Source organism: Dermochelys coriacea, chromosome 14 (assembly GCF_009764565.3).
Source record: "Dermochelys coriacea isolate rDerCor1 chromosome 14, rDerCor1.pri.v4, whole genome shotgun sequence".
Lineage (NCBI taxonomy): Eukaryota > Metazoa > Chordata > Testudines > Dermochelyidae > Dermochelys > Dermochelys coriacea.
Window position 1 is genome coordinate 33,662,532 of NC_050081.1, and position 27,985 is coordinate 33,690,516.

Genomic DNA, 27,985 nt, shown 5'->3' on the forward strand with positions numbered 1-27,985 from the left:
TTCCCGCGGCTCCCCGGGAGCCTCCCCCAGGGCAGAGCCCCCAGCCCGGCCAGGGCCCCCTTCCCGGCCCGGCCCCTGCCCCGGGGGGCCCCGCTCGGAGGGAAGGTGAGAGAGACCCGCCCCCCCGTCCCCCCCGGGCTGCTCCCCGCGGAGCCGGCTGCGATTCCCTGCCCCGGGCCCAGGAAAGCTGCCGCCAGCTGCCGCTGTGTGCGGGGCGGGGGGAGCCAGCCCGGGCCGGGCGGGGGGCTGGGACAGACACACGAGGATGGGAGCCAGTTTAGTGGAAGAAATTGTGACCTGCAGGAATGTGCTTCCTGTAGCAGCCATTCGTATGTAAGGGATTGTACAACCCCCCCTGCCCCCCCAGCTATTGTAACAAACTGCTACCTGCTGTAATTTGCTACCGGTAGCAGCTACTGACACCTTTGGTTGTCTTTATTTGCTGACTTGTCCTAGTTTGCTACATTGATACTTCTGCCCAAGGGACCTGCGGGTCGGGTTCATTGTGGTGGGACGTGGGGCACTTGGAGGATAATTTAAACTCTTAATGTCCTTAGGGTTCGTCTTCAATAGACTTCTGGGCTGGTGCGATCTCACCATTACCGTTCATCAGCTGAGCGGGCAGGCCCAGGCAACAATGCCCTTGCCCTCTTGCCTTGCCTGAGGGCTTGGCTACCCTTGCAGCTGTAGAGCGCTTTGGGTTAAACCAGCCTTCGGAGAGCGCACTAGGGAAAGCGCCGCAGTCTGTCCACACTGACAGCTGCAAGCGCCCTGGCATGGCCAGGCTTGGCACTTGCAGCGGCATTGGGAGCAGTGCATTATGGGCAGCTATCGCAGCGTTCAAGTGGCGGCAATATGCTTTTCAAATGCGGGGTGGGGTGTGACAGGGAGTGTGTTGTGTGTATGTGGGGGGAGAGGGAGTGGGTTTTTGGGGTGCTGAGAGTGTGGCAGCATGCTGTCTTGTAAGTTCAGACCCTCCTTACCCCCCCCCCCACCTCTCTCTCACTCACGCAAGGCAAACAATATTCCTCAGTAATGTTTGCTTTGTCTCAGAGCAGATAAGCAGCCAGCTGTCAAAAACTTTGAAAGGGCACATCCGCATTCCTGCAGCCGATTTCAAAACAATGAGAAGAGTGGCCACTTGACTTAAGGGGATTATGGGACATTTCTGGAGGTCAATCAGAGCGCAGTAATGCAACACCTCGTTCACACTGACACGGAGCATCTCAGCCAATAATCATGTCAGGAGCTCTCTAGCCAGCGAGTCACAGCGCTCTACATGCCTTGCCAGTGTGGCCGGGGAGGGAATTAGAGCACACTGGGTGGCTTTAGTGTGCTCTAAGTTGCAAGTGTAGCCAAGCCCTTAGAGACTCTGTCCCTGGGAGGGTTTAAAAGTGCCTCGGGGGTTAAGTGCTGGTGGGAGGGGCCGGGTCTGTGTTGTAATAAAGTGACTGAGGGTTTTCCCAGCATGGCAGAGTCCAGAGATCTGTCTGCAGGGAGGGAGCCTGGGGGGAATCGGGGTGTGAAATGGACTCAAGGCCCTTCTGAAACCTCCCCCATCGCCCCTCTCGCCCTGACAGGCTGAGGAATCACGCCCACATTTCATTCTAGATCGTCCCATCTTCCAGGGCACAGGGAAGGGAAATGGCTGTGATGGAGCTAGCTCAGGTAGGGGATTTTCAGGGAGCTGCAGGGGGATTTGCTGTAGAGGGGGAGGGGCAGGAAACACACAAGGGGAGGGGCAGGCTGTGATAAACCTGCTGGGACATGATCAACCTAGGATCTGATTTTCTGAACAGGCCCATTGGCGGGTGGGGGGAGGTGGGAACATTCCCCCATTTCTCAAACAGGAAACACCCCCCTGGGTAGGGCTGGGAAAACTGTCCAGACTCCCAGTGCTGGAGCCTGACCCCACTGGGCAGAGGCTGCTGTGAAATACGAGGGGAAGCTGTCCGGATTCCTGTCCCTGCCTCGGCTCAGAGCTCTGCTTCCCGTATCAGCCTGTGGCTGGGAGGCTTGTGGGAAATGAGAAGATCCTGCCCTGCTCCGTGTGCTGGGGGAGACGAGGAGCTCTCACCTTCTCCCCACCCCCTGAAGCCTCCCGGCTGCTCTGAGCAGCTTGGGGGTGGGATTCTGCTTCTCTGGGCCTCCTCCCCCTGACTAGTGGATTGCGGCTGGGGCAGCAGGTGCTGATTGCGGGAACTGATGTTTCAGATGCCGGTGACCTTCGAGGAGGTGGCTGTGTATTTCACCGAGGGGCAGGGGGCTCTGCTGGACCCCTCTCAGAGAGCCCTCTACAGGGACGTCATGCAGGAGAACTATGAGACAGTGACCTCACTGGGTAAGGGATTCCTGTGCCCTCAGCTATTGGAATCTGTGGGATTTGTGTGTCTGAATCTGGTCAGGGTCTTCCCTGGTGAGTTAGATTGGAGGAGGAGGGTTGCATAGTCCACAGTTTCAATATGAGAGAGACTTGCATCTCCATTCCCCTTTCAAGGGAACAGGGGAGTCAGAAACGTAATGGACATGCTAATTCATCCCCATTTCTCCAGCTCTCTAGGGGCCAGAAGCAGGGTATTATCCAGCCTGTATTATTTCTCCTTCACACACCGTTCACCTTGCTCCATTTGTGGGGAGGGCTCCAGATTCTGCAGGCTTGGAAATAGGCAGGAGTTCAACACCCGAGTTGTGTGTGTGTGTGTGAACAAGTCTCCCAGAGCGCATCTATCCTGAGACCTCCTAGTGAGGGGGTAACAACACCCCCGCGTTCTCAGATCTCTGATGCTCCCAAGGCGTCTGAGATACCAGTGTCCCATGTAGGGTCAGGTTAAACTCAGGGAATGTTCCTTATGACAAATACTCTACCAAGACTCCATGTGCCCTGAGCTTTTCTGATTTCACCCCCTGCGCAGGATTCCCCATTCCCACACCTGACCTGATTGCCCAGCTGGAACGAGGGGAAGAGCCGTGGGTCCCGGATCTCCAGGCTGCTGAGGAAAGGGAGAGCCCGAGAGGCACCTGCACAGGTGAGGAATCAGGGAAACTGAGACAGAAACATCTTGAGAGTGAAGGAAAAAGCTGGGACTCCCAAAACGTGCTGTGAGCGAGAGCCCTCAGTTCTGCCCTCTCTCACTCAGGTTGGGGCTGCAGTCAGCAGGTGTTGTAGCATCAAGACAAATATCAGTCACGGCTTCCCACCCATCCTGCGAACTTTTGGGAATTTCATCCCTGACTTTGCTTCCCTGGGAGTTTTGGGGTGGGATGTGGAGGCAGAATGTAATGTCTCCATCTCCCCAACAGTCACTGTGTCCTGTTTTCCCTCTTTGCTATTCCCCTTTCTGTCCTTTCTCCCCGGCACAGTCAGTGACTTCTGTCTGGATTATCTCTCTCCTAGCAGGTGATAAGACAGTGAGTGAGAACAAGGAGGTGAATCAGCAGCAGGAAGGTCCTGGGAAAATGGAACCACAGGAGAGGTTTTTGAGAAGAACTGAAGGGAATTTTTCCCAGTGCTTGGAACAGGGTGAAGTGTGGGGAGATCGACACAGATCAGAGATGCAGCTTGGAAACTATCCCGAGAAGAAATTGGATGAATCCACTGAACATGGCGGAGGATGTAAGGATCCCAAGGAAACCACAGTGCAACACACAAGTCACAATGAAGAGAAACCCTACAAATGCCTCGACTGTGGGAGAAGATTCCCTTTCAGTGCAAACCTTATTAAACATCAGAGAACCCACACAGGAGAGAAGTCCTATGAATGCTTGGACTGTGGGAAAAGCTTCAGTGAGAAGTCACAAGTTATTCTACACCAGCGAGTGCCCACAGGAGAGAGAGCCTATAAATGCCTGGAGTGCGGGAAAAGCTTTAATGAGAGGACACACCTTATGGCACATCAGACAACCCACACAGGAGAGAAGCCCTGTAAATGCCTTGAGTGTAGGAAATGTTTTATCGAAAGCTCATCCCTTACTAAACATGGAAGAATCCACACAGGAGAAAGACCGTATAAATGCTTAGACTGTGGGGAATGCTTCATTCAGATGTCACAACTCATTATACACCGGAGGATGCACATAGGAGAGAGACCGTATAAATGCTTGGAGTTTGGGAAAAGCTTCACTGAGAAGTCACAACTTATTCTACACCAGAGAGTGGACACAGGAGAGAGACCCTTTCAATGCTGTGAATGTGGAAAACGTTTTATTCGGAGCTCAGCGCTTATTATACATCAGAGAACCCACACAGGAGAGAGACCCTATGGATGCCTTGAGTGTGGGAAAGGTTTTAGAGAGCGCTCAAAACTTATTAGACATCAGAGAACCCACACTGGAGAGAGACCTTATAAATGCCTTGAATGTGGGAAATGTTTTGCTGACAGAACAAAACTTACTATTCATCAGAGAATCCACACAGGCGAGAGACCCCATAAATGCTTAGACTGTGGGAAAAGCTTCATTCAGAAGTCACAACTCATTATACACCGGAGGATGCACACAGGAGAGAGACCGTATAAATGCTTGGAGTGTGGGAAAAGCTTCACTGAGAAGTCACAACTTATTCTACACCAGAGAGTGCACACAGGAGAGAGACCCTTTCAATGCTGTGAATGTGGGAAATGTTTTATGCGGCGCTCAGTGCTTATTACACACCAGAGAACCCACACAGGAGAGAGACCCTATAAATGCCTTGAATGTGGCAAAAGTTTTAGTCAGAGCTCAAATCTTATTGTACATAAGAGAACCCACACAGGAGAAAGACCCTATAAATGCTTAGACTGTGGGAAAACTTTCAATCAGCGCTCATACCTTACTAAACATGGGAGAATCCACATAGAGAGACCTTCTAAATGCCTTGACTGTGGGAAAAGCTTCAGTAAGAGCTCAGAGCTGACCAAACATGAGAGAATCCACAAGGGTGAGAGACCCTAGGAATAGCTTGACTGCAGGAAAAGATTCAATTTGACTTCATACTTCAGTGACCCACACAACAGAGAGACCTTGAATTTGGGGGAAGCTTCATTTGGTGCTTCCGGAGTATCAGGCATCATCAAATCCACACAGGGAAGAAACCTCTGAGATGTTCTCAGTGTGGAAAATGCTCCAAGTGGAGCTAACACCATGCTGGACATCAGAGACTCCCCCACACAGGAGGGAAATTCTCTCAGGGCCCTGACTGGGGCCGGCCATGGGTACAAACCCATTTCCTTGTTCCCACACACATCAGGAGCGTTTAGCTCCCAAGGATCCAGCTGCCCATCGCTGGGGTGAGGATCCAGCAGCAGCCGAGCAACAGCTGGTCAGTGACCCTCTGGCTCTGAGGGCCACACCGGGTTGCAAAACTGTATGGAGGGCCCTGTGCCTCCCCAAACAGCCTGGCCTCTGCCCCCTATCTGGCCCCTCCCACTTCCTGCCCCCTGACTGCCCCCCTCAGAACCTCCAACCCATCTAACCCCCCACTCCTTGTCCCCTGACCACCCCTTCCCAGAACCCCCACCCCTAACCGCCCCTTGGAATTGCACCCCCTATAGAACCCCCAATCCCCAGACTGCCCCGATCCCTATTCATACTCCCATTCCTTGACAGGCCCCCTGGGACTCCCACACCTATCCAACCCCCCCCCCTTCTCCCTGTCCCCTGATTGCCCCAACCCCTATCCACACCCCCACCCCTACCCAACCCCCCCCGCTCCCCATCCCCTCACTGCCCTCCCAGAACCTCCACCCCATCTAATTGCCCCCTTTCCCTGTCCCCTGACTGCCCCTCAGACCCCCTGGCCTTTATCCAACTCCCCTGCTCCCCAACCCCTTACCATGCTGCTTAGAGCGGCAGGAGCTTGCACCTCCGCCACCTTGCTTTCCGGAAGGAGCTGGGGGGTCCCAGAGCGCTGGCGTCGCAGCGAGCTGAGGCTGTGGGAGGGGGGGACAGCAGGGGAGGGGCTGGGGGCTAGCCTCCCCAACTGGGAGCTCAAGGGCCGGGCAGGACCATCTGTCCTGCAGGTCAGATGTGGCCCACAGGCCATAGTTTGCCCACCTCTGCTCTATCCGCAAAAACACTGAGGGCGAGTGCTGGATATGCACTCTGAGAGTCAGAGACTGAAATGGGGAAGGAAGTTACTGCCTGATCCCTGCAGAGATGTGAGACACAGTCAGGAGAGGGAGAGGGTGGGAAGGAGGGCAAGGTCTTGAAAGGGCAGCGTTTGCTCTTGTGAGCCAGAGAGCTGATTCTGAGAACTGTGAACTCACTGCACACGTCCCAGAGAGAGAGGAAATATTCTACGAGTGCTGGGCGAAGTCATTCTTGAACTCTAAAGGGCTACAAGTGATGCCCCAAGAGGACTGATGTGGAGAGGGGTCATCCTCTCCCCACTGCTGAGAGGAGGCTGGGCAAATGCCTCTCTCATGGATTGTTAGCGCTTTTCTACCAGCTTTAACTTGTTCCTCTTTCCCTGGGGTGTGTGTGTGGCTGGAGCAGCAATGTGCTGAGCTGGTGCTGAAAAGCACCATGCTGAGCTGGGTATTCGATTATTGGGGGGGCGGGGGGAATTAGCTTTTATTTCTTGGTTTGCAAAGAATAAAGTAGAATTTAGTTTCTCAAACTCCCAGTGTCCCTTGTCTTGAATAATGCGGGGGAGGGGGAATGGTCTTTAAGGGACTCACTCAGACGCTGTCTGCCTTTCACCCATTGACGCAGCTGAGAATAAGGCTGGTGTCATTCTGGGCTGTATTAACACGAGTGTTGCAGGTAAGTTGCGGGAGGTCATTGTCCTGCTCTGATCAGCACTGGGGAGGGCGCAGATGGAGTCCTGTGTCCAGTCCTAGGCACCACATTTTAGGAAAGATGAGGACAAATGGGATTGAGTCCCAAGGAGAGCAACAAAAATGATCAAAGGTTTAGAAAACCTGACCTGTGGGGAGAGGTTAAAAAAAGTGGGTCTATTAATCTTGAGAAAGGAAGACTGGTGATAGTCTGCAGACAAGCTAAGGGCTGTTATACAGAGACTGGGGATCAGTTGTGCTCCATGGCCACTGAAGGTAGGAGGAGAAGTAAAAGTGTTAAGCTGAGGGGAGGGAGATTTAGGGTAGAGATTAGGAAAACTTTCTAACCATGAGGGTATTTAAACTCTGGAATAGCTTCCGGGGGAGCTTGTGGAACCACCAGCATTGGAGGTGGGGGCATTGTTTGTTTTTGTTTTTTAAGCCCTCTAGAGGTGTTATTTCACCATCCATGAGCTCCACAGACTGCAGGTTCCTGATGTGGTGTGTTCTCAGGGTGCCCAGGACTCTGAATCACCTGTTTACCCCCTTACCTCAGCACAAGGGAGACATGCTTCTGCTGAAGTGGGTATCAGTTCTCTGTCACCCCCGGCCTTCTAGTGCCCCACACAAACTCCCCAGGGCTCTGCCAGTCATTACTTTGCCTTGCAGGTTGACACTAGTCGCAACCTCGTCCTCCAGCTCCTCTGACATGTCCTTATGTAGTGTTCAGCCCCTCTCCACTGGACACTCAGAAATTCCCAGGTAAACTGTCCCCAAAGGGACAATACCAGCTTGTTTGATTCAATTGAAGATCAGTGCCAATATAACATCACAGCACTGAGATATAGTTTTAGTGAAAACAAACAGGAGTTTATTAACAAAGATTTAAGAGAGTGAGCGAAGCAATAAGACCAACAGGTTACACATCAAACACCAGGTGTAACAGGATTCATATAGTCTGAGTTTAACAAGTAAAATCCATGGCTAAAATATTCTCCCAGGGTCACCAACCACCATCGCTGGGATCCCCCTTTTCATGAATGCAAAACGCCCTCTTCTGTTTGCTTCCTGAAGGATTGCAGGATTCGGTTCTTGTCCCCCAGTTATTGTTAAGTAAACCACGAAAGTGCCTCCCCCCAATGTTTGCTCTCCAGTGTGATCTTTCTTTTGGTCCTATATGCCAGTGGCTCTCAACCTTTCCCAACCACTGTAGCTCTTTCAAGAGGCTGATTTGTCTTGCCTACCCCCATGTTTCACCTCACTTCAAAATGACTTGCTTGCAAACTCAGACAGAAAAAATATAAAAGTGTCACAGCCACCCTATTACTGAACAATTGCTTCCTTTCTCATTTTTACCATATCATTTTATAAAATAAATCAATTGGAATATAAATATTGTACTTACATTTCAGTGTTTGGTATATAGAACTGAATAAACAAGTCAGTGTCTGTATGAAATTTTAGTTTGTCCTGAATTTGCTAGTGCTTTTTATGTAGCCTGTTATAAAATGAGGTAAATATCTAGATGAGTTGATATACACCCTGGAAGACCTTTGTGTACCCCCAGGGGTACAACTACCCCTGATTGAGAACGACTGCTATATGCAAACAGGGCTTACAATGCTTAATCTACATGTGAACTGTGGGAGGAAGATGACTAGATATCCATTTTTCTGGCAAACCCTGTTTGTCAACCCTGCCTGGATTCAGACTTTAAAACAGTTTCTGGTATATAAACGTTATTTTCTTAAAGATCATCTGCCCACACTTCTTGCAACGATCCTGAGGAACAGTGTGACATAAGCCTTTATTAGCGACCTCCCATGACCCGTTGTGGATAAATACTATGAACGCAATGCATGAGGATGAGTGAGTTGGTCAGGCCTGATAGGGTTGCCATCACAGAACAACCTTTTCCGGTTAACACTGGGCCCACCTCTTCCATCTGAGGCCCCGCACCTTCCACCCCTCCTCACCTGCCAAAGCCCCGAGTCCCCCCACTCCCACTGCAGCTGGAGGAGCACCAGACCAAGCACCAGCTCGACCCCCAAGCTGGCTTGAGCACCAGCCTGAGCTGTCTGCCTGGGCCACCCGCAAGAGGGACACAGTGAGCGGTGGGAACCTCGGGGAGGGGGAGTGGAGGAGAGGAGGGACTCACCAGGCAGCACGTGGGCAGTGGGGGCCTTGGGGAAGGGGCAAAGCAGAGGGGAGAAGAGGTGCAGCACAGGTGGGACCACCACAGCTCAGGTGTCCGATGGCGACTGTGCCAGGGGATGTTTAATCTCCCCTAGTCTATTATACCTGCTGCCCATGCTCATACCAGAGCAGGGATTTCCCTACACCCCCCTGAATTTCCCCAACGCTCCCCCTTCCCCCCCTCCCCCCAGTTATATGCAGTGTTGCCAATTTAGTCATTGGTTGGAAATTTAAATTTAAACGGAAACATTAATACACATTTTAAAAGCATATACAGCATATGAGAAAATACTTGTACCTGAGAAAGCACAATGGGTTTGAAAAGTCTGAACAAAGAGTGAGCTGTAGCTCACGAAAGCTTATGCTCAAATAAATTTGTTAGTCTCTACGGTGCCACAAGTCCTCCTTTTCTTTTTGCGAATACAGACTAACACGGCTACTACTCTGAAACCTGAACAAAGACTGTCTTCCTCACACAGCTGTTATTTATGACAATGTCGGCGCATTTGTTTCGGCTATATTGGCCTACCTAATCATTTCAAATTATGATTGGTAAGCAAGGCCTGAATGAGCTCTCCCCTGACAGCTAGTGATGAGCCAGGGGTGGGTGGAAAGGCTTTAGGACCAGACTGTATTTACATGAACATACCTTCTCTGCCAGGTATCTGCCCAAGTGATCAGTTTTGGCTTGTTGTTGGGTTATAAATCACTTTAGTATGTGCCCACAACGCTACGCAACAACTGGAGAAGTGTATCGGCTGCCACTGGACATGGTGCGAGGAACGCCAGGAGGTGGGAGTCCTTGTGCCACAGGTGAAGAACATGGAGCACACCATCATCACTCCGAGAGCCAGAACCACGCTGGAGAGAACGCTGAAGGATGCCATCTGCTGCTAGTATGTGGAAAACCTGAAGCGGAAGCCGGGCCAGGGCAAGGTGTTCGAGGTGACATGCAAGTGGGATGCCAGCAACCACTTCCTCCCAGGGACAGCCTCATCCCATTTGCTGACTGGAGGTTCATTCACAGGGCCCAGCTCAACTGTGTCCCACTGAATGGAGCCGTCTGCGACGGGAATCGGGACAAGCGATGTAGGAAGTACAGTTATGCCAACAAGACACTACCCCACATCCTGCATAGCTGCAAGTCCCATTCCAGAGCCTGGCATCTGCGACACAACACCATCCAAGATTGCCTGGTCAGAGCCATCCCACCACCTGTGGGGAAGGTTGCCATAAACTCCGCCATCCCCGGTACCGACAGCCAACTGTGACCGGACATCATCATCTCCAACAAGGACCAGAAGAAGATCATCATGGTGGATGTCACAGAGTCCTTTGAGAACAGGACCCCGGCCTTCCATGATGCCCAATCTTGATTGCTGGAGAAATACACCCTGCTGGCTGACAACTTGAGACCTAGGGGCTACCAGGTTCAAACTCAGACGCTAATCATCGGAGCCCGGGGTGCATGGGACCCTGGTAACGAGCAAGTGCTGAGAGAATGTGGAGTCGGTAAACGCTACGCTTGGCTGATGTGGCAACTTATAGTGTCGGATGCCATCAGGTGGTCGAGGGACATCTACATAGAACACATCACAGGACATCAGCAATACCAGGAGGAATGAGCTGGAGTGCCGATGAGAAGCGCTGTGGAGAGAGTAACTCAAATACTAAATGGACAACCTATCCGAAATTTTCTAAATGGACAACCTATCCGAAATTTCTCAATTACTGAGGGACAATCTTGACTCATTGATATATTGTGCTTTTCACAACCAACTCTCTGCATAACTTTTCATGAGTAATGTACCCGAATTTGTACTTGGATGGTAATATCTAAACTGTATTCTTAAATTCATTCACCTAAATTTAGGTTATTGCTGATTATGCACTATATGTATCTTATGGCTTTAAAAACAAACTTTGTATTTGTGGATAATCTAAGCACTATACCCAGATGTACAGACCCTCTTTTCTTAACCTGTGTATTATGTACATTTTTAGGGTTAGCTTTCATACATTTTTTAAATCTGTTTTTAAATGTGGGGGGGGGTCATGAAATGTTATCCTTATTGTATGAGTCAAGGACAGCAGAACTGTACTTAGCTTGCCTAAATGAGGGGGTCTCCCTCAGTGCTTAATTTGAGCTAGGGCTTGCCACAGGTCTGGGGATGGAGCAGCGGAGTGAACAGTGGTACGATAAACAGTGGCCTGAGCATTTGTTTGTTGGACTGTGTTTTAGTGACTTCAGTCCAGAATGCTACATTTGTGACAGGGAAACTTACATAAATATACATTTCCTAGTAGGCCAAGATTTTTTAAATGCATTATTTGCCCAGATCATTATCTCACATTGTCACTGTCTCAAGAGGTCATTGTCTGGGGGAATTTCTGTACTAAACTTTTTTATTATTATAATTCATTTTTATGTAAGAATGGCCATAACGGGTCAGACCAATGATCCATTTATCTCAGTATCTTGTCTTCCAACAGTGTCCAATGCCAGGTGCTTCAGAGGCAATGAACAGAACAGGGCGATCAAGTGATCCATCCCCTTTCTTCCACTCCCAGTTTCCGGCAAACAGAGGCTAGGGACACTCAGAGCATGGTGTTGCATCCCTGCCCATCCTGGCTAATTGCTATTGATGGACCTAACCTCCATGAACTTATCTAGTTCTTTTTTTTAACCCTGTTATAATTTTGGCCTTCACAATATCCCTTGCAAAAATTCCACGGGTGACTGTGCATTGTGTGAAGAACTACTTCCTTTTGTCTCTTTTAAACTTGCTACCTATTAATTTCATCGGGCAATCCCTGGTTCTTGTGTTCAGTGAAAGGGTAACACTTCCTTATTCATTTTCTCTACAGTCGTCTCTTTCCGAAGCTGAAAAGTCCCAGTCTTTTTAAGCTCTGCTCATATGGAATCTGTTCCAGACTCGTAACCATTTTTGTTGTCCTTCTCTGTATCTTTTCCAATTCCAATATATCTTTTTTGAGATGGGGTGACCAGAACTGCACATGCTTTTCAAGATGTGGGCATATCATGGATTTATATAGTAAAAATGGAGAAGCTTGGTTTGCCAGACTGATCAGCCAAGCCAATACTGATAGCCTATATGAAAAGGCTACAAAACACCAGGCCTCTGGACTGCATCAACATGCAGAAAGCCTTATAAACCAGTCACTGTCAAAGCCAATTTTAGAAAAACTTAATGAGGCTGCTAAGAATGCTGGAGACACAACTCAGGGTGACCAGGTGTCCGGTTTTCAACCAGAACGCCCAGTCAAAAAGGGATCCTGGCAGCTCTGGTGAGCACCGCTGACCGGGCTGTAGACTGTCCAGTTAATGGCACCATGCAGTGTGGTTGGCAAGCTCCCTGCTAGCCTCCGCGCTACGTGGCTCCGGGGAAGCAGCCGGCATGTCCGGCTCCTAGGCTTAGGGGCGGCCTGGGGGTTCTGTGTGCTTCCCCCACCTTCCGGCCGCAGGCGCAGCTCTCATTGGCCAGGGCAGGGCAGGGGACGAACTAGCACGCCTAGCAGGTGGCGGTTGAGGGGTCGCGTGGCGTGCGCCTCTCCTGTTGATGCCCAGCCCGCTTCTCCTCCTCACGCTCCTCCTGTGGCTGGGCTGGAACTCTGGCATGTGGCCTGAGGCAACGCGTGGTTTGTCGCCCCGTCGCCGTCACCCAGGAGTTGGAGGTATGTATCCCCGTCTCAACATGCTGCACCCCCATCCCCCTCACTGCCTCCCTCCCCGTCCCAACCCCCCGCACCCATCCTCCTCACTGCATTCCTGTGCCCTCCCAGCCCCAGGTCCCAGCTGCTTCCTGGAGCACCACGGGGGCAGGGAGGGAGCCTGCCCTGCCCCCGGTGTGAGCCGGGCCGGAGCCGCTCTAGGTAAATGCTGGGCGGGAGAGGGGGGAGGTGCAGAAAATAATGTTTGAGACCCTGCTCTAAAGGAAATGTATTATTTCTTAAAAAGTGAATGTTGTTGACTAGTAATTGCAGCAGAGTCAATATATCAGACATTTCTCCCCATCTTTGTCAAGCGACATTATACACTCTTTGTTGCAGACTCTCTCTTTTTATGTGTATGTCCCAGACTTACCACCCTGGAGCCCTGATCTTAGTTGGGGTCTCTAGGCACTAAACAACAATTGTAATAATAAATAATGTGGAAGTATATGTGCCAGTGCATGCTCGATGTATACCCATGAATACACTGTGTATCTGCATGTAGGTGTGGGAGTCAGTTTCTACTGATTTATTTATATAGGTATCTGGACAGGTGCATTTCTGTGGTTGTGCTCTACGGATTTGTATTTGGGCTTCAGGAGTGTGCCTTTATGTAATCTGTTATTGGAGAGGTTTTAGTTGGAGGCTGAAGGTGATGGCTAGTGGCGTTCTGTTATTTTCTTTGTTGGGCCTGTCCTGTAGTAGGTGACTTCTGGGTACTCTTCTGGCTCTATCAATCAGGCATTGGCACCCTGACAGCAGGATTGTCTGGCTATGTAGACTCCCTCCTCAGGCCCTACGTTACCAGCACTCCCAGCTATCTTCAAGACACCACTTCCTGAGGAAACTACAGTCCATTGGTGATCTTCCTAAAAACACCATCCTAGCCACTATGGATGTAGAAGCCCTCTACACCAACATTCCACACAAAGATGGACAACAAGCCATCAGGAACAGTATCCCCGATAATGTCACGGCTAACCTGGTGGCTGAACTTTGTGACTTTGTCCTCACCCATAACTATTTCACATTTGGTGACAATGTATACCTTCAAATCAGCGGCACTGCGATGGGTACCCGCATGGCCCCACAGTATGCCAACATTTTTATGGCTGACTTAGAACAACGCTTCTTCAGCTCTCGTCCCCTAATGCCCCTACTCTACTTGCGCTACATTGATGACATCTTCATCATCTGGACCCATGGAAAAGAAGCCCTTGAGGAATTCCACCATGATTTCAACAATTTCCATCCCACCATCAACCTCAGCCTGGACCAGTCCACACAAGAGATCCACTTCCTGGACACTACAGTGCTAATACGTGATGGTCACATAAACACCACCCTATATCGGAAACCTACTGACCGCTATTCCTACCTACATGCCTCTAGCTTTCATCCAGATCATACCACATGATCCATTGACTACAGCCAAGCGCTACGATATAACCGCATTTGCTCCAACCCCTCAGACAGAGACAAACACCTACAAGATCTCTATCATGCATTCTTACAACTACAATACCCACCTGCTGAAGTGAAGAAACAGATTGACAGAGCCAGAAGAGCACCCAGAAGTCACCTACTACAGGACAGGCCCAACAAAGAAAATAACAGAAAGCCACTAGCCATCACCTTCAGCCCCCAACTAAAACGTCTCCAACGCATCAAGGATCTACAACCTATCCTGAAGGACGACCCATCACTCTCACAGATCTTGGGAGACAGGCCAGTCCTTGCTTACAGACAGCCCCCCAATCTGAAGCAAATACTCACCAGCAACCACACACCACACAACAGAACCACTAACCCAGGAACCTATCCTTGCAACAAAGCCTGTTGCCAACTCTGTCCACATATCTATTCAGGGGACACCATCATAGGGCCTAATCACATCAGCCACACTATCAGAGGCTACTTCACCTGCGCATCTACCAATGTGATATATGCCATCATGTGCCAGCAATGCCCCTCTGCCATGTACATTGGTCAAACTGGACAGTCTCTACGTAAAAGAATAAATGGAAACAAATCAGACATCAAGAATTATAACATTCAAAAACCAGTCGGAGAACACTTCAATCTCTCCGATTACTCAATTACAGACCTGAGGGTGGCTATCCTTCAACAAAAAAACTTCAAAAACAGACTCCAACGAGAGACTGCTGAATTGGAATTAATTTGCAAACTGGATACAATTAACTTAGGCTTGAATAGAGATTGGGAATGGAGGAGTCATTACACAAAGTAAAACTATTTCCCCATGTTATTTCTCCCCCCCCCACCCCCAACTGTTCCTCAGATGTTCTTGTTAACTGCTGGAAATGGCCTACCTTGCTTGTCACCATGAAAGGTTTTTCTCCTCCCCCCCCCCCCCCCCGCTGCTGGTGATGGCTCATCTTAAGTGATCATTCTCCTTACAGTGTGTATGATAAAACCCATTGTTTCATGTTCTCTGAGTGTGTATATAAATCTCCCCACTGTATTTTCCACCGAATGCATCCGATGAAGTGAGCTGTAGCTCACGAAAGCTTATGCTCAAATAAATTGGTTAGTCTCTAAGGTGCCACAAGTACTCCTTTTCTTTTTGAGAAAATTTATTGTGAGAACCCCTGCCCAAGAGAGCTTGCAGTGGTGCAGCTGCATCGGTACCCATAGCCTAAGAGTGCTATCTAATCTCTTGATTTATTTTTGGCCTAGCAAAATGAGGCCCTGTACTTAACTTGGTGGCACTGGTCTGTTTCGATGGCTGCATCTGTTCAATTCCAACATTTCAGGGGATTTTCTAAGAGGCCATCAGGAGAAGGCGGATGATTTTGGTGAAAATCGGAAAATGAGGAGGGGGGAAAAGGAACAATCCTGAGTGGGCAGAGCACCAGTCCCTGGCCCAGAGCAACAGGAGCTTTGCTGCTGACATCCAGGTGCTGCAGCCAGTGCCCACACAGGGGAGCCAGCCCGGACAGGGCAGAGGGGATCCCTGGGAGGGGGGCAGACATGAAGGGGTTTAAATAGAGCCCAGAGCAGGTTCATCTGGACCTACAAGTAATCAGCAGAACCCAGTGACAAAGCTCTGACAGCTCCATGACCTGAGCCGGGGAGCAGAGCTGGTAGCTCCAGCCCAGGGCAGGTAGCCAGTGAATGTGGTGTGGAGACAAGAGACCAGCTCTGACCAACTGCTCCCTGTGCCCGTCTGTTACCAGAGCGAATCACACACAGAGTGGCCCCGGCTCCCGTCACCCCGGGATTCTAACAACCCGGAGTCTCCATAAACCCCCCCTTCTTCCCCCGCCCCGCGATCTGCACGTCTCCTTTCTGTCCCCATTGATGTAGGGCTTCTAGGCAGGACAATGAGCTGGGTTTATCGCTAGGACCCAGAGCGGCTGGGGGGCGGCTCTGGGGGGAGCGATCACGGGGCTCAGGCCCGGCCGCAGGAAGTGACTCGCAGCCGCTGCGGCGACTCTGGCTCCCGGCGAGATCCCCGAGCCCCGGCGGCTGGTGCTGGGAGCCCGGAGCCCTGGCTGCAGCCGGGAGAGGGGAATCTCCAGCCGGGCCCTTCCCGCGGCTCCCCGGGAGCCTCCCCCAGGGCAGAGCCGCCAGCCCGGCCAGGGCCCCCTTCCCGGCCCGGCCCCTGCCCCGGGGGGCCCCGCTCGGAGGGAAGGTGAGAGAGACCCGCCCCCCCGTCCCCCCCGGGCTGCAGGGGGAGGGTTTGGCCCCGGGCTGCTCCCCGCGGAGCCGGCTGCGATTCCCTGCCCCGGGCCCGGGCAAGCTGCCGCCGGCTCCCGCTGTGTGCGGGGCGGGGGGAGCCAGCCTGGGCCGGGCTGGGGCAGGGGCAGACAAGGCGGGTGCCGCCATCCGCTGCAGGTAGGAGACCCAGGTTCAATGCCCCCCTCAAGCAGAGGAAGAAGCAGGTTTGAACAGGGGTCTCCCCCATCCCAGGTGAGTGCTGAACGATAGAAGGTGGGACAGCAACATGGGGGGGGAGGCGGAAGGGGGCTGAAGAGGGGCGGGGAGTGTAAGTAAGGGGGGATTGACGGGGGAACAGAGACGTGTGAGGCTGGGGGCAGTAGGGGGATGCAGGGGGCGGGGGGGATGGTAGCAGGGGGTAGTGGTTGCACTGACGGGAGGATGGGGCGATGCAGAGGAATGGGGGGATTATGGGGCTAAGGGGAACCAGGCTGGAATAGAGGGAAGATGTGAGGGGGGTCACTGCGAGGGAAAGGGGGGATGTGGGGAGGGGAGGCTGTGAGGAAACTGGCTGGGGAAGGGAGAGCCAGGGGGCAGGGATAAGGAGAAGGGTGGGGAGCAATACAAGGGCAGCTTCCCTGTCCGATGGGGTAAGGGTGGGTGAGGGGGCTGCCTTGCCCAGCCGCCAGTGGGGATTTGTTCCCCTACAAATTGTCAAACCAGCAGTGGGGGTGGGGGGGGGGGGTTGGGCAGGGTGACCATCCGTCCTGAATTGGACAGGACAGTCTTGTAATTCAGAGTTCAAGTCCCGGTCCTGGGCTGAATGACTCCGGGACACCATTTGTCCTGGATTCCCTGCGGCATGGCTCTGTGCCCGCCCGAGGCTCAGGGGCAGCGCCAGCCTGTTCCCCGTGAGTGGGGCTGAGGTGGCCCTTAGCCCCTCTTCATGATGAGGCCCTACCCCCTGCTTCTCCTCTTTTCCCCAAGGCCCTGCCACCTGGCCAGGCCAGAAGCTAGATCCAGGCTACAATAAGAGCCGCCCAGGCTGCATTAGGGAGCCTCAGACCCTCCACCTGCCCTGGGTGGCGCACCCTGAGGAGGTGGGCACACATGCCACGGCCGCTCTTGAATACCCCTGCCCAGGGAAGGTGGAGGGTCCGGGGCTCCCTGCAGTGCCCTGGGCTCCCTGGGCAGCTCTTATCACAACCCAGCTTCCGGCCTGGCCAGGGGGCAGGGCCTCAGGTGGAGGAGCAGCAGGTGAGGCCTCAAGGGATAGGAGGGGTGGGGCCATGGAAGGGGCGGGGCTCCTGCATGTGTCCCGCTTTTGCCTTTTGAAAGGTGGTCAGCCTAAGGATACGGGTAGGGGGCGGGCAGGAGACTTCCCCTGAAGGCTGAGAATTTACCAGGCAAATGTCCACTCAGAACTCCTCCCTCGCCCCACACACAGCCTGCTCCCAATTTCATATTTGCGTTTAAAGAAGGTCTCCTTATTTGGGCGGGGGGGTCTGACTCCTGGGTTGACAGGACCGAACAGGGGCTGGTCTGATTTCTGCGCAGGATTCGGTGTCCAACCAGAGTCACTGTGAGCTGCAAGGAGTGGAACTGGGGTTTGGTTTGGGTTCAGTGGCAGTAGGTGTGTTCGGTTCTAGTTCAAGACACCCCAAAATGGTTCAGTCACCAGCCAGTGCCCTGGAAGGGGGTTGGGAGTGAGCCCTGTGGCTTGCTTCAGTGGGGAATTGAATTTGGGGCATGGGGCCTGCCTCAGGTGGGGCAATTGGAGAGAGGAGCTGCCCTAAGGGGTGGGGACAGGTGAGAGGAGGCCTGTCTAAGGGGAAGAAGAATTGAGCAGCCTTTTTCCTTGAGCTTGAAGAGTTAATGTTAACTTCTGGCACAGGGACCCCACTTCTCTCCCACCTTCCTCTCTGCTCTCCTCCTCTTTTTCTGCTGGGACAGACAATTCTGGTAGCAACCACATGCCTTGGTTGTCTTGTTTTATAATGAGTGAGATCAGAGTAGGTTTTATTTTATTTTGTCAAATATTGAGCTGAAAAATTGCTGAAATTTTATTTTAAGTGGAAGCCATTTTTCCCTGAGTTTGATTCAGATTCACGTTTACTGAGTAAGAGGAAAAATGATGGTTTGAGTCTGGTTCCAGTTTAGTTAAGCATATCGGTTCAACCTGGTTCTCTGGTTCTGTTCTGGTGTGAGTCCAGGTGAGCAGATGAAATCTGTAGCTGCTGAACTGTCCTCATAAGGAGGGGTGGGGGGCTGGTTATTACTAAGGCAGAGGAGGTTAGTGTCTGTGTCTCTGTCTGCTCATGATTAAGGCTGTGAGTTTGTCCAGGATTCTGTGACTTCCCATGACTTCTGCAGCAGCCAGTCTCACCAGCCACTGCTGGGGCAGTCCCGGGCCAGCACCCCTGCCCCCAACAACAGCAGGAGGAGTTTGTGTGTGGGAGGGGGCTCAAGGCTAGGCATTGGGGCATGGGAGAGGGCTTTGGGTGACGCTTACCTATTGGGGGCTCCCCGGAAGTGGCAACAGGTCCCTACCAGGATATCAGCTGTGAGACCCTGTTGTGGGGTGACTGTGTCTCTTTGGGACAGGATCCAGGCCCTGCTCCTGTAATGGCCAAGGGTTTGAATTTGAATCCAGGGAACCAATCGGTGGAGATGGAAATGGTCAGTGAAAATGCAGATGACCTGGCTGGCAGCGGGGAGGAGCTGCTAGGCTTAGGCTACCTGCCTGTAACCAGACCCCTGGGGCTGGATGGGACAGAGAAATGCTCCCCGCCCCCTTGCACACCAGAGAGGGGGCTCACACTGGCTCTGATGCAGTGAGGAAAGCAGTGAGCTCGCTGCCTACCTGCACTGGGACAGCAAGGGCAGCGCTGAGCACAGTGGGAGCTGAGACCCCAGCTGTGTCGGGGGGAGACACAGACAAGGCAGGGTATATGTTGGGAGTGGCAAGATGCTTGGTAAGGAAAGTTTGGATGAGCCTAGGCAGCTCTGTGAGTTGGTGGCTTTGTCTAGTCAGCAGTGTGAGAAGGCGAGGAGAGGAAGATGAGTGTCCCTGTACCTTACCTGTTACCTGGGTGGAGAAGTATGACAGTGAAGGAAACGTGCCTGTGTCTGTCAGGGGTATTGACTTGCCTATGGAGGGAGCTACCCCGGTCTCCAAGCAGTTGTCTGTGGACAGCCCTGTGTGCTGGGACCAGGGGAATGAGATCCCAAGCTGTGTGTCTGGTAAAGGAGAAAAAGAAAAGGAGTACTTGTGGCACCTTAGAGACTAACAAATTTATTTGAGCATAAGCTTTCGTGAGCTACAGCTCACTTCATCGGATGCATTCGATGTAGCTCATGAAAGCTTATGCTCAAATAAATTTGTTAGTCTCTAAGGTGCCACAAGTACTCCTTTTCTTTTTTGCGAATACAGACTAACACGGCTGCTACTCTGTCTAATTAGAGTGAGATCCTAGCCAGGGCATAAGGAGAGCAGAAAGATGATTTGATCATGTTACCTACTGAGGGTGTGGAAACTTGTAGCAAGAAGGAAAATATTCCTGAACTTGTGTGTGGCAAAGGGAAGGAGAATGCTTCCAACCTTTTATCTAGAAAGTCTGTAAGTTTGCCTGAAAGGGGGTTGTGTAGGAATCTACCTAATGGGCCAGAGGTAATTCTGGATGTAAGTGAAACCCAGAAAGAGTCTGTTGTTGCTCAGGAAAGTGTTTCTCTAGAGCAAGCCCTAGGTGAAGAGGGTAAGGGCAGAATTTCTGTGAAGGGTGAATTGTTGCATAGAAAAGCCCCTAGGGAAAGGAATCCTCATGGTAGTCTTTGCAAGCAGTTTACTGCAACTGAAGGGTGTGAAAGTGATTTAATCAAGAAAGTTTCAGTTCCTAACAGCCAGAAATTTTCTGTTGTGAATGGATCCATTGACTTTCCTGTTGAAAGAACCAGTGTGGATAGCTTTGAGAAGGTCTCAGATGAAGTGAAAGCTGTTAAGAAAAAGAAAAGGAGTACCCGTGGCACCTTAGAGACTAACAAATTTATTAGAGCATAAGCTTTCGTGAGCTACAGCTCACTTCATCGGATGCATTTGGTGGAAAAAAAACCATTTGCATCCGATGAAGTGAGCTGTAGCTCACGAAAGCTTATGCTCTAATAAATTTGTTAGTCTCTAAGGTGCCACAAGTACTCCTTTTCTTTTTGCGAATACAGACTAACACGGTTGCTACTCTGAAACCTGTTAAGAAAGTTAAACAGTCCTATAACCAAGTGGCTGTGTTTGGCCAGCTTGTTGGGGAGACAAGGTTGTTGAGAAAGGAATGTCTCCATGCTAGTTCTGTAAGTGAACAGTATGTGGCCCAGGTCAAGATGGGGGCTCTTAACCAAGAGAGCCCAAATTGCAGCCCTCCAGACTGGAGCACTGGGAGAAGACCCGATCCCAGTTTGACCCCCGGGGGTTTTGGGGTGGCAAAAGGGCACGGGCCGCATAAACCTTCCCATATGCGGCATGTGAGTGCTATTGACCACCCCTGACCTAAGGAAGGGCGTGAAACTGGAAGGGCATAAAACTGGAAGGGCCTGGTGTAACTCCCACTGAGGAATGGGAGAGATGCTGGGGCATCCATGGGAATGTTGGTGGGTTCGAACTTCCCCAGGTCACCGGCTAAAGTGACCCTGCTCAGTTCGGTCTTGAAGGGAGGAGAGATGTGACGAAGCGGAACTGTTCTTAATGTTTCCTCTGAATAGTGTGGGGGTGCCTCAGTTTCCCCTATGCAGTTCTTAAGTATCTAGGTGATGGGATAAGGGTGTATGATCGTTGCAGAGCTCTAGAGGGCAGGTGTGGGCAGGGGTCTGGACACAGAGAATGGCCAATACCCTGTTTCCTGGCAACTGATGGCCTGGCCCTTCCCCCCTGCAAGGTGAGAGCTAAAGGGTTGGAGAACAAAGGAATCAGGTGACCTCCTGGCCCGGGAAAGGGACAAAGCCCAGAGGAGGAGGGGCAGGAGAGAGTTTCAGTTTGGGGCTAGCTGGGGACATGGAGTGAAGTGCAGATGTGGTTGTCTGGCTCACTGCCCCCCAAAATGGACCCGGCTGAGGGATCCTGTTCTCTGCACCTACAAGCTCTGTTTTAGACCATGTTCCTGTCGTCTAATAAACCTTCTGTTTTACTGGCTGGCTGAGAGTCGCATCTGACTGCAAAGTTGGGGTGCAGGACCCTCTGGCTTCCCCAGGACCCCGCCTGGGCGGACTTGCTGTGGGAAGCGCACAGAGGGGCAGAGGATGCTGAATGCTCCGAGGTCAGACCCAGGAAGGTGGAAGTTGTGTGAGCTGCGTGTCCTGAAGACAGTCTGCTCCCAGAAAGGAGACTTCCCCAGAGTCCTGACTGGCTTCGTAGGGAGCAGTTCCAGAGCATCGTCCAGGAACTCCATGACAAGAGGGGGCTCAAGGCTAGGGGTTGGGGTATGGGAGAGGGCTTTGGGTGATGCTTACCCATTGGGGGCTCCCCGGAAGTGGTAACAGGTCCCTCCCTCGTCTCCTAGCTCCACACGCTGCCTTCACCTGCAGGCACCGCCTCCGCATATCCCATAGGCTGCAGTTCCCAGCCAATGGGACCTACGGGGCTGGCAGTTCATGGAGCTAGAAGCTTAGGGAGGGACATGTCCTGCGGCAGAGGAACACTTTGAATAGTGGGGGTAGTGAAAGCCAGTCCCCTTGCCTGTGTCTGTCCCCCCCAGCTGGCAGCCAGGGTGCGGGGGGGAGGGCGGGGTGAAGGACTGGGACCTGGAGGGCACAATGGGCTGGGACCCAGCGGGTGCGGTGGGCCAGCTCCCAGGCGCGGGAGGCTGACAGCGGAGCCCCGGTTAAAACCTGCATCACCTGCACCCCTAATTTCTGCGCTTATGGACATGTTGTGAGAAGCCAGGTAGGGAACCTGCCAGCCCCGCCAACCCCTGCCCTCCCCCGTACCAGTGGGGGTCAGAGGCTGCTCCCACCAGAGCACCTACCCCAGAACACTGTCCCCCCAGCACCCGTGGTGCCCTCTGGGCCGCCCCCCCCAGCACCCGCAGCCCCTCCAGAAGCACCTGCGGCACTCCCAAGAGTTAGTCAGGGGTACAGTACAAGTCATGGACAGGTCACAGGCTGAGAAGTTTTGTTTACAGCCTGTGACCTGTCCCTGAGTTTTACTAAAAATACCCATGACTCTAAGGGAGTCTTACCCATTATATTAGCGCCCGGGAGTTAATTGAGCTTCCTGGGTCAGCTGATGCTGCCTCCTGCATTGTGATCTGGAGCCCAGACTGAGCAGCTGCTGCTCCCACAGTGGGGTCTGTGCCAGGGAGAGACCTTCATTAATCCCCCTCTGAGTCCAACCCGGGGGGACTTTCCCCATGCCTGGAACCAGCCCCTCAGCTGGAGCCTGCAGGGAATGGGGAGAGACCCGGGGGAAAGGGCTGGGGCCAGGCAGGAAAGTGACTCTGCACAAAGGGCCCCTTTCAGTGAGTTTGCTGGTGAGTTTGTACCGAATGGGGAGGGGGCTCCCTGTGTGTCTGCGGGTCTCAGAGCTGCTGCCCTCAGTGACACAGCCAGGCTCACGCTGGAAAGTGAGCACCCATGGGAACAGGACAGTCCCCAGTTCCCCCAGCAGAGGGGAGAGGGAAGGAGACAGGAAGGGGAATGGTGAGACCGAAAGGGGCAGCAGGAGCAAGAAGTGGGGAGGGAGGATCCCAGCTCCCAGACCTGCCCGTATCCATTCCCTGCATCACCCCTGGTCAGCCGGACTCTCCTGGGAATAAGGGGAGGAGCTGACAGAGCAAAAGCCTGTTCTTGCCATGGACGAGTCCCTGCGCTGCTGGGGGGACGTGCTGTCCTCGGGTCCAATGTTGGGGAATCTCCCAAAGTGGCTCCTTTGATTCTGCTCTTTTCCAGCATTTCTTTCAGAGACTCTGTCCGTGGGAGGGTCAAAAGTGTCCCAGGGGTTCAGTGCTGGTGGAAGGGGCCGGATCTGTGTTGTAATAAAGTGATTGAGGGCTTTCCCAGCGTGGCAGAGTCCAGAGCGTCTGCCTGCAGGGAGGGAGCCTGGGGGGAATCGGGGTGTGAAATGGACTCAAGCCCCTTTTGAAACCTCCCCCGTCACCCCTCTCTCCCTGACAGGCTGAAGAATCACATCTGCATTTCGCTCCAGATCGTCCTGTCTTCCAGGGGACAGGGACAGGAAATGGCTGTGATGGAGCCAGCTCAGGTAGGGGATTTTCAGGGAGCTGCAGGGGGATTTGCTGTAGAGGGGGAGGGGCAGGAAACACACAGGGGGAGGCAGGGAGGGGCCAGGGTGTGATAAACCTGCTGGGGCACGTTCAACTTGGAGCCTGATTTTCTGAACAGGCCCATTGGCGGGTGGGGGGAGGGGGAACATTCCCCCCATTTCTGAAACAGAAAACAGCCCCCTGGGCAAGGCTGGGAAAATTGACCAGACTCCCAGTGCTGCAGCCTGACCCCACTGGCCAGAGGCTGCTGTGAAATACGAAGGGAAGCTGTCGGGATTCATGTCCCTGCCCCCGGCTCAGAGCTCGGCTTCCCTTATCTGCAGGTGGCTGGCAGGTTTGTGGTAAATGAGAAGACCCTGCTCTGCTCCGTGTGCTGGGGGGGACAAGAAGCTCTCACCTTCTCCCACCCCCTGAAGCCTCCTGGCTGCTCGGGGGGGGAGGGGGGGATTCTGCTCCTCCGGCCCTCCCAGAGCTTCCATTTTATTGACCTGTCTCTCCCATGGACAGTGAGATTGTGGTAGGGGCAGCAGGTGCTGAGTGGGGGACTCTTGTTGTTTCAGATGCCGGTGACCTTCGAGGAGGTGGCTGTGTATTTCACCCAGGGACAGGGGGCTCTGCTGTACCCCAGTCAGAGAGCCCTCTACAGGGACGTCATGCAGGAGAACTACGAGATGGTGACCTCACTGGGTAAGCGATACCCGTCCCCTTGATTATTGGAAGCCATGGGGTCTGCGTTTCTGAATCTGTTTTTTCTGTGGTCACATAGTCCCCAGATCCAGTGTGGGAGAGAGACTTTCATCTCCATACCCCCTCCTATGGGATCGGGGAGTCATAAACCCAGTGCCCATGCTGATTCATCCCCATCCCTCCACTTTAAAGGGGGCAGAAGCATTGTATTGTCCTGTCTGGTTTAACTCTCACTCTCACACAGAATCTCAGTTCCCCTCCCTTCCTGGGACTAGCTCCAGCCATGGGGAGGGCTCTGGAGATTTCACCATATGCAGGGTTTAACTCCTGAGCTGAGTCTCCCTCAGCAAGTCCCCCCAAGTGCACAGATCCTGGAAAGCCCTCGGGATGGCTTGACAACCATCACCTCCAAACTGCTCCCCCGGATATTTGCCTCTCCCAAAGCGGCTTAAGGACCACGTTCCCCCAGCACAGCATGGGGTCTGGTTAAACTCAGGAATGTTCTTTGTGACAAATATTCATCCAATATCTGATGCGCCCTGACCTTGCCTGATTTCACCTCCTGCGCAGGATTTCCCATTCCCAAACCTGAGCTGATCGCCCGGCTGGAACGAGGGGAAGAGCTGTGGGTCCCGGATCTCCAGGCCGCCAAGGAAAGGGAGAGCCCGAGAGGTACCCGCAAAGGTGAGGAGTTGGTGAGACTGACATGAAAACCATCTGAAGGAAAAAGCTGAGACTCCCAAAAATGTACTGTGAGGTCTTCCTCATCTCCCGCAGGTCAGGCTGTAGTCAGATTTCACTCACCGTCTCCCACCCACCCTATTAACTGTCAGGAGTTTCCTTCCTGATTTTACTTCCCAGTGAGTGTTTGGATGGGGATGTGGAGAGAGAATCCAATATCTGTCTCCCCACACTTATTCTGTTGAGTTTTCCCTTTTCGCTATTACCCTTTCTCCCCTGTACAGGCAGTGACTCCTGTCTGGATTCTTTCTCCCAGCAGGTGGTGAGAGAGTGAGTGTGAATGAGGAGGACAATCAACAGCAGGAAGTTCTTGGGGAAGTGGAACTATGGGGGACCTTTTTGAGAAGAGCTGAAGGGAATTTTTCCCAGTGCTTGGAACAGGAAGAAGCCTGGGGAAATCGGGGCAGGTCAGAAAAACAGCTGGGAAAAGTGACAAAAGTGGATGAATCCATTGATTGTGGGGCAGGATACAAGGATCCCGAGGAAACCACAGACCAGCGGACAAGTCACAATAAAGAGAAACCCTATAAATGCCCCAATATTGCGAATAGATCTCATATGACTACAAACCTTATTTCTCGTTGGAGAAACCATGCCGGAGAGAGACCCTATAAATGTCTTGATTGTGGGAAATGTTTCAATCAGAAGTCAACACTTGTTAGGCATCAGACAGTCCACACAGGAGAAAAACTTCATAAATGCGCAGACTGTGGGAAAAGCTTCAATAGATGTTCATACCTAGCAATACATCAGAGAATCCATACGGGATTCAGACCCTATAAATGCCTTGAATGTGGGAAGTGTTTCAGTTGGAAGTCAAGCCTTATTACACATCAGAGAACCCATACAGGAGAGAAGCCCCATAAATGCTTGGACTGTGGGAAAAGTTTCATGCACAGATCTGACCTTATTAGACATCAGAAAACCCACACAAGAGAGAAACCCCATAAGTGCTTGGACTGTGGGAAAACGTTCACACAGAGATCAACCCTTGTTGCACATCAGAGAATCCACACCGGAGAGAAACCCTTTAAATGTTTGGACTGTGGGAAATGCTTCAGCCAGAGTTCATATCTTACATCACATCAGCAAATCCACACAGGAGAGAGAACCTATAAATGCCTCGACTGTGGGAAATGTTTCAATTGGCAGTCATCATTTATTACACATCAGAAGATCCATAGAGGAGAGAAACCCCATAAATGTTTGGACTGTGGGAAAAGCTTCAGTAGCAGCTCAGACCTCGCTAAACATCACAGAACCCACACGGGAGAGAGACCCTACAAATGCTTGAACTGTGGGAAAAGTTTCAATAACAACTCAAACCTTCGTAAACATGGGAAAATCCACTCTGGTGAGAGACCTTATAAATGCTTCGATTGTGGGAAATGTTTCATTTGGAAATCAAACCTTACCAGGCATCAAGGAACTCACACAAGACACAGATCCCATACCTGCTTGGAATGTGGGGAAAGTTTCATCCAGAGATTGGACCTTACCCAACATCAGACAATGCACAAGAGACAGGAAACATAAATGCTTGGATTGTGGAAAAAGTTACATTAAGAGAGCAGACCATATAACACATCAGAGAACCCACACAGGAGAAAATCCCCATACATGCTTGGACTATCTAGGGCCACTCACCCATGTGGCTTCTCCAATGTTCAGTAAGGTTTGAGCTCTAACTGAAGCTTTTTCAGTAAGAGCTCAAACCTTACTGAGCATCGAAGAAGCCACATGGGTGAGCGGCCCTAAAAATAGCTTGACTGCAGGAAAAGATTCAGTCTGACTTTACACTTCAGTGACCCACACAACAGAGACCTTGAATGTGGGGGAAGGTTCATTTGGTGCTCCCGGAGTGTCAGGCATCTGCAAACTCACACAGGGAAGAAACCTCTGAGATGTTCTCAGTGTGGAAAATGTTCCAAGTGGAGCTAACACCATATTGAACATCAGAGACTCCTCCACACAGCAGGACCCAGCTGCCCATCGCTGGGGTGAAGATCCAGCAGCAGCCGAGCAGCAGCTGGTCAGTGACCCTCTGGCTCTGCCTGGTCTAAGCAGACCCCAGGCAGAGGAGAAGCCCTCATCAGCCCCTCCTCCCTGCTGCAGCCCTGGCTGCTGAGCTGATGGGGCACAGGTAGGGGAAGGGAGAGAGAAAAACTCCTCCAGCTGCTCCCTCTGCCTGGCTGAAGTCCCCCTTCCCCCATCTCTTTTCCCCTCCCAGTCGGGATCCCCCTGCCATGGAGATGAGAAGAAGGACACTTGGGTCAGGCCCCACCTTCACTCTAGAACCCTGTCTCCACCCCCCATCTTCCACCACCCCCTGGGCTGGGCTCCCCCACTGACGTGGAGCTGTTCTTTGCAGGGGGAGGGTCCCTGGGGGCTGGTAACCCCTTCCCTCCCCAAATGCCCCAGGGTGCTGGGCTCTGGGGGATCTAATATTTAGGGACTAGGCCGATGGGTTATGGGGAGGACACTGGGGATTGACTGGTTGGGGCTGGTGGAGCTGGGAAGCAGGGGGAGCTGGGTGCTGGGGCTATTGAGTGTTTGGGGATCATGGGATAAGAGGCGAGGGAGAGCACAGGGTTAGAAAGGTGCTGCCTCTCCTCACTCACCCCCTCTGCCCCTACTCCCTCTCGTCTGCATTCAGACAGCACCACTGAGAGGGGCTAATTCCCACAGGGCCTTTTGTTGGAATCTTGGATTTCCCACCTCTGCCTCGCAGCGTCAGCGTCCAAGGGCCTGTCTATGTTTGGGATTAACTAGCACATCTCTGAAACTCGACCAGATTGCCTAGTCCAGACTGACCCTGACCATTGAATTTATTCTGATTTGGTGACAGTCTGTTCCCCTATGTTCACCTCTTTTACAAGACTATGATAAATTGTATACAAAGCCTGCCATGTGAGGTATCATTTG

General features: G+C 52.3%; 5 protein-coding genes across 9 annotated transcripts in view; 4 read left to right on the forward strand and 1 right to left on the reverse strand.

Annotated features, from left to right (window-relative positions):
- Nucleotides 1–805, reverse strand: part of LOC119842630 (E3 ubiquitin-protein ligase TRIM39-like) — a 28,227-nt gene extending 27,422 nt beyond the window's left edge. Inside the window, 1 exon segment of the mRNA XM_043497484.1 lies at nucleotides 656–805. Coding sequence (XP_043353419.1) covers nucleotides 656–805 — 150 coding nt within the window.
- Nucleotides 1–27,985, forward strand: part of LOC119843336 (butyrophilin subfamily 1 member A1-like) — a 1,931,986-nt gene that overhangs the window by 478,052 nt on the left and 1,425,949 nt on the right. The window lies entirely within an intron of this gene.
- LOC119843315 (zinc finger protein OZF-like) lies at nucleotides 60–27,940 on the forward strand. Of its 3 annotated transcripts, none has more exons than XM_043496710.1 (6): nucleotides 1,119–1,668; nucleotides 2,215–2,341; nucleotides 2,913–3,026; nucleotides 3,398–5,296; nucleotides 17,168–17,172; nucleotides 27,098–27,940. In XM_043496710.1, the coding sequence occupies exons 1-4, from the start codon at nucleotides 1,645–1,647 to the stop codon at nucleotides 4,927–4,929; spliced, it is 1,797 nt and encodes a 598-aa protein (XP_043352645.1). In that variant the 5' UTR covers nucleotides 1,119–1,644; the 3' UTR covers nucleotides 4,930–5,296; nucleotides 17,168–17,172; nucleotides 27,098–27,940. The 3 variants fall into 3 exon arrangements, with proteins under 3 accessions (XP_043352646.1, XP_043352645.1, XP_038228457.2); XM_038372529.2 differs by having other exon boundaries at nucleotides 1,121–1,668; nucleotides 3,395–5,296; XM_043496711.1 differs by lacking the exons at nucleotides 1,119–1,668; nucleotides 2,215–2,341 and adding an exon at nucleotides 60–105 and having other exon boundaries at nucleotides 3,395–5,296.
- On the forward strand, nucleotides 5,913–11,266 carry LOC122456604. The gene is made up of 2 exons (XM_043497019.1): nucleotides 5,913–7,517; nucleotides 9,667–11,266. Exons 1-2 carry the CDS (start codon nucleotides 7,105–7,107, stop codon nucleotides 10,220–10,222), a joined length of 969 nt encoding a protein of 322 aa, XP_043352954.1. The 5' UTR covers nucleotides 5,913–7,104; the 3' UTR covers nucleotides 10,223–11,266.
- On the forward strand, nucleotides 21,677–27,940 carry LOC119842631 (zinc finger protein OZF-like). 3 transcript variants are annotated; one of them, XM_043496821.1, is made up of 4 exons: nucleotides 21,677–23,610; nucleotides 24,193–24,319; nucleotides 24,890–25,003; nucleotides 25,320–27,940. In XM_043496821.1, exons 1-4 carry the CDS (start codon nucleotides 23,587–23,589, stop codon nucleotides 26,594–26,596), a joined length of 1,542 nt encoding a protein of 513 aa, XP_043352756.1. In that variant the 5' UTR covers nucleotides 21,677–23,586; the 3' UTR covers nucleotides 26,597–27,940. The 3 variants fall into 3 exon arrangements, with proteins under 3 accessions (XP_043352756.1, XP_043352757.1, XP_043352755.1); XM_043496820.1 differs by having other exon boundaries at nucleotides 21,678–23,610; nucleotides 25,317–27,940; XM_043496822.1 differs by lacking the exon at nucleotides 24,890–25,003 and having other exon boundaries at nucleotides 25,317–27,940.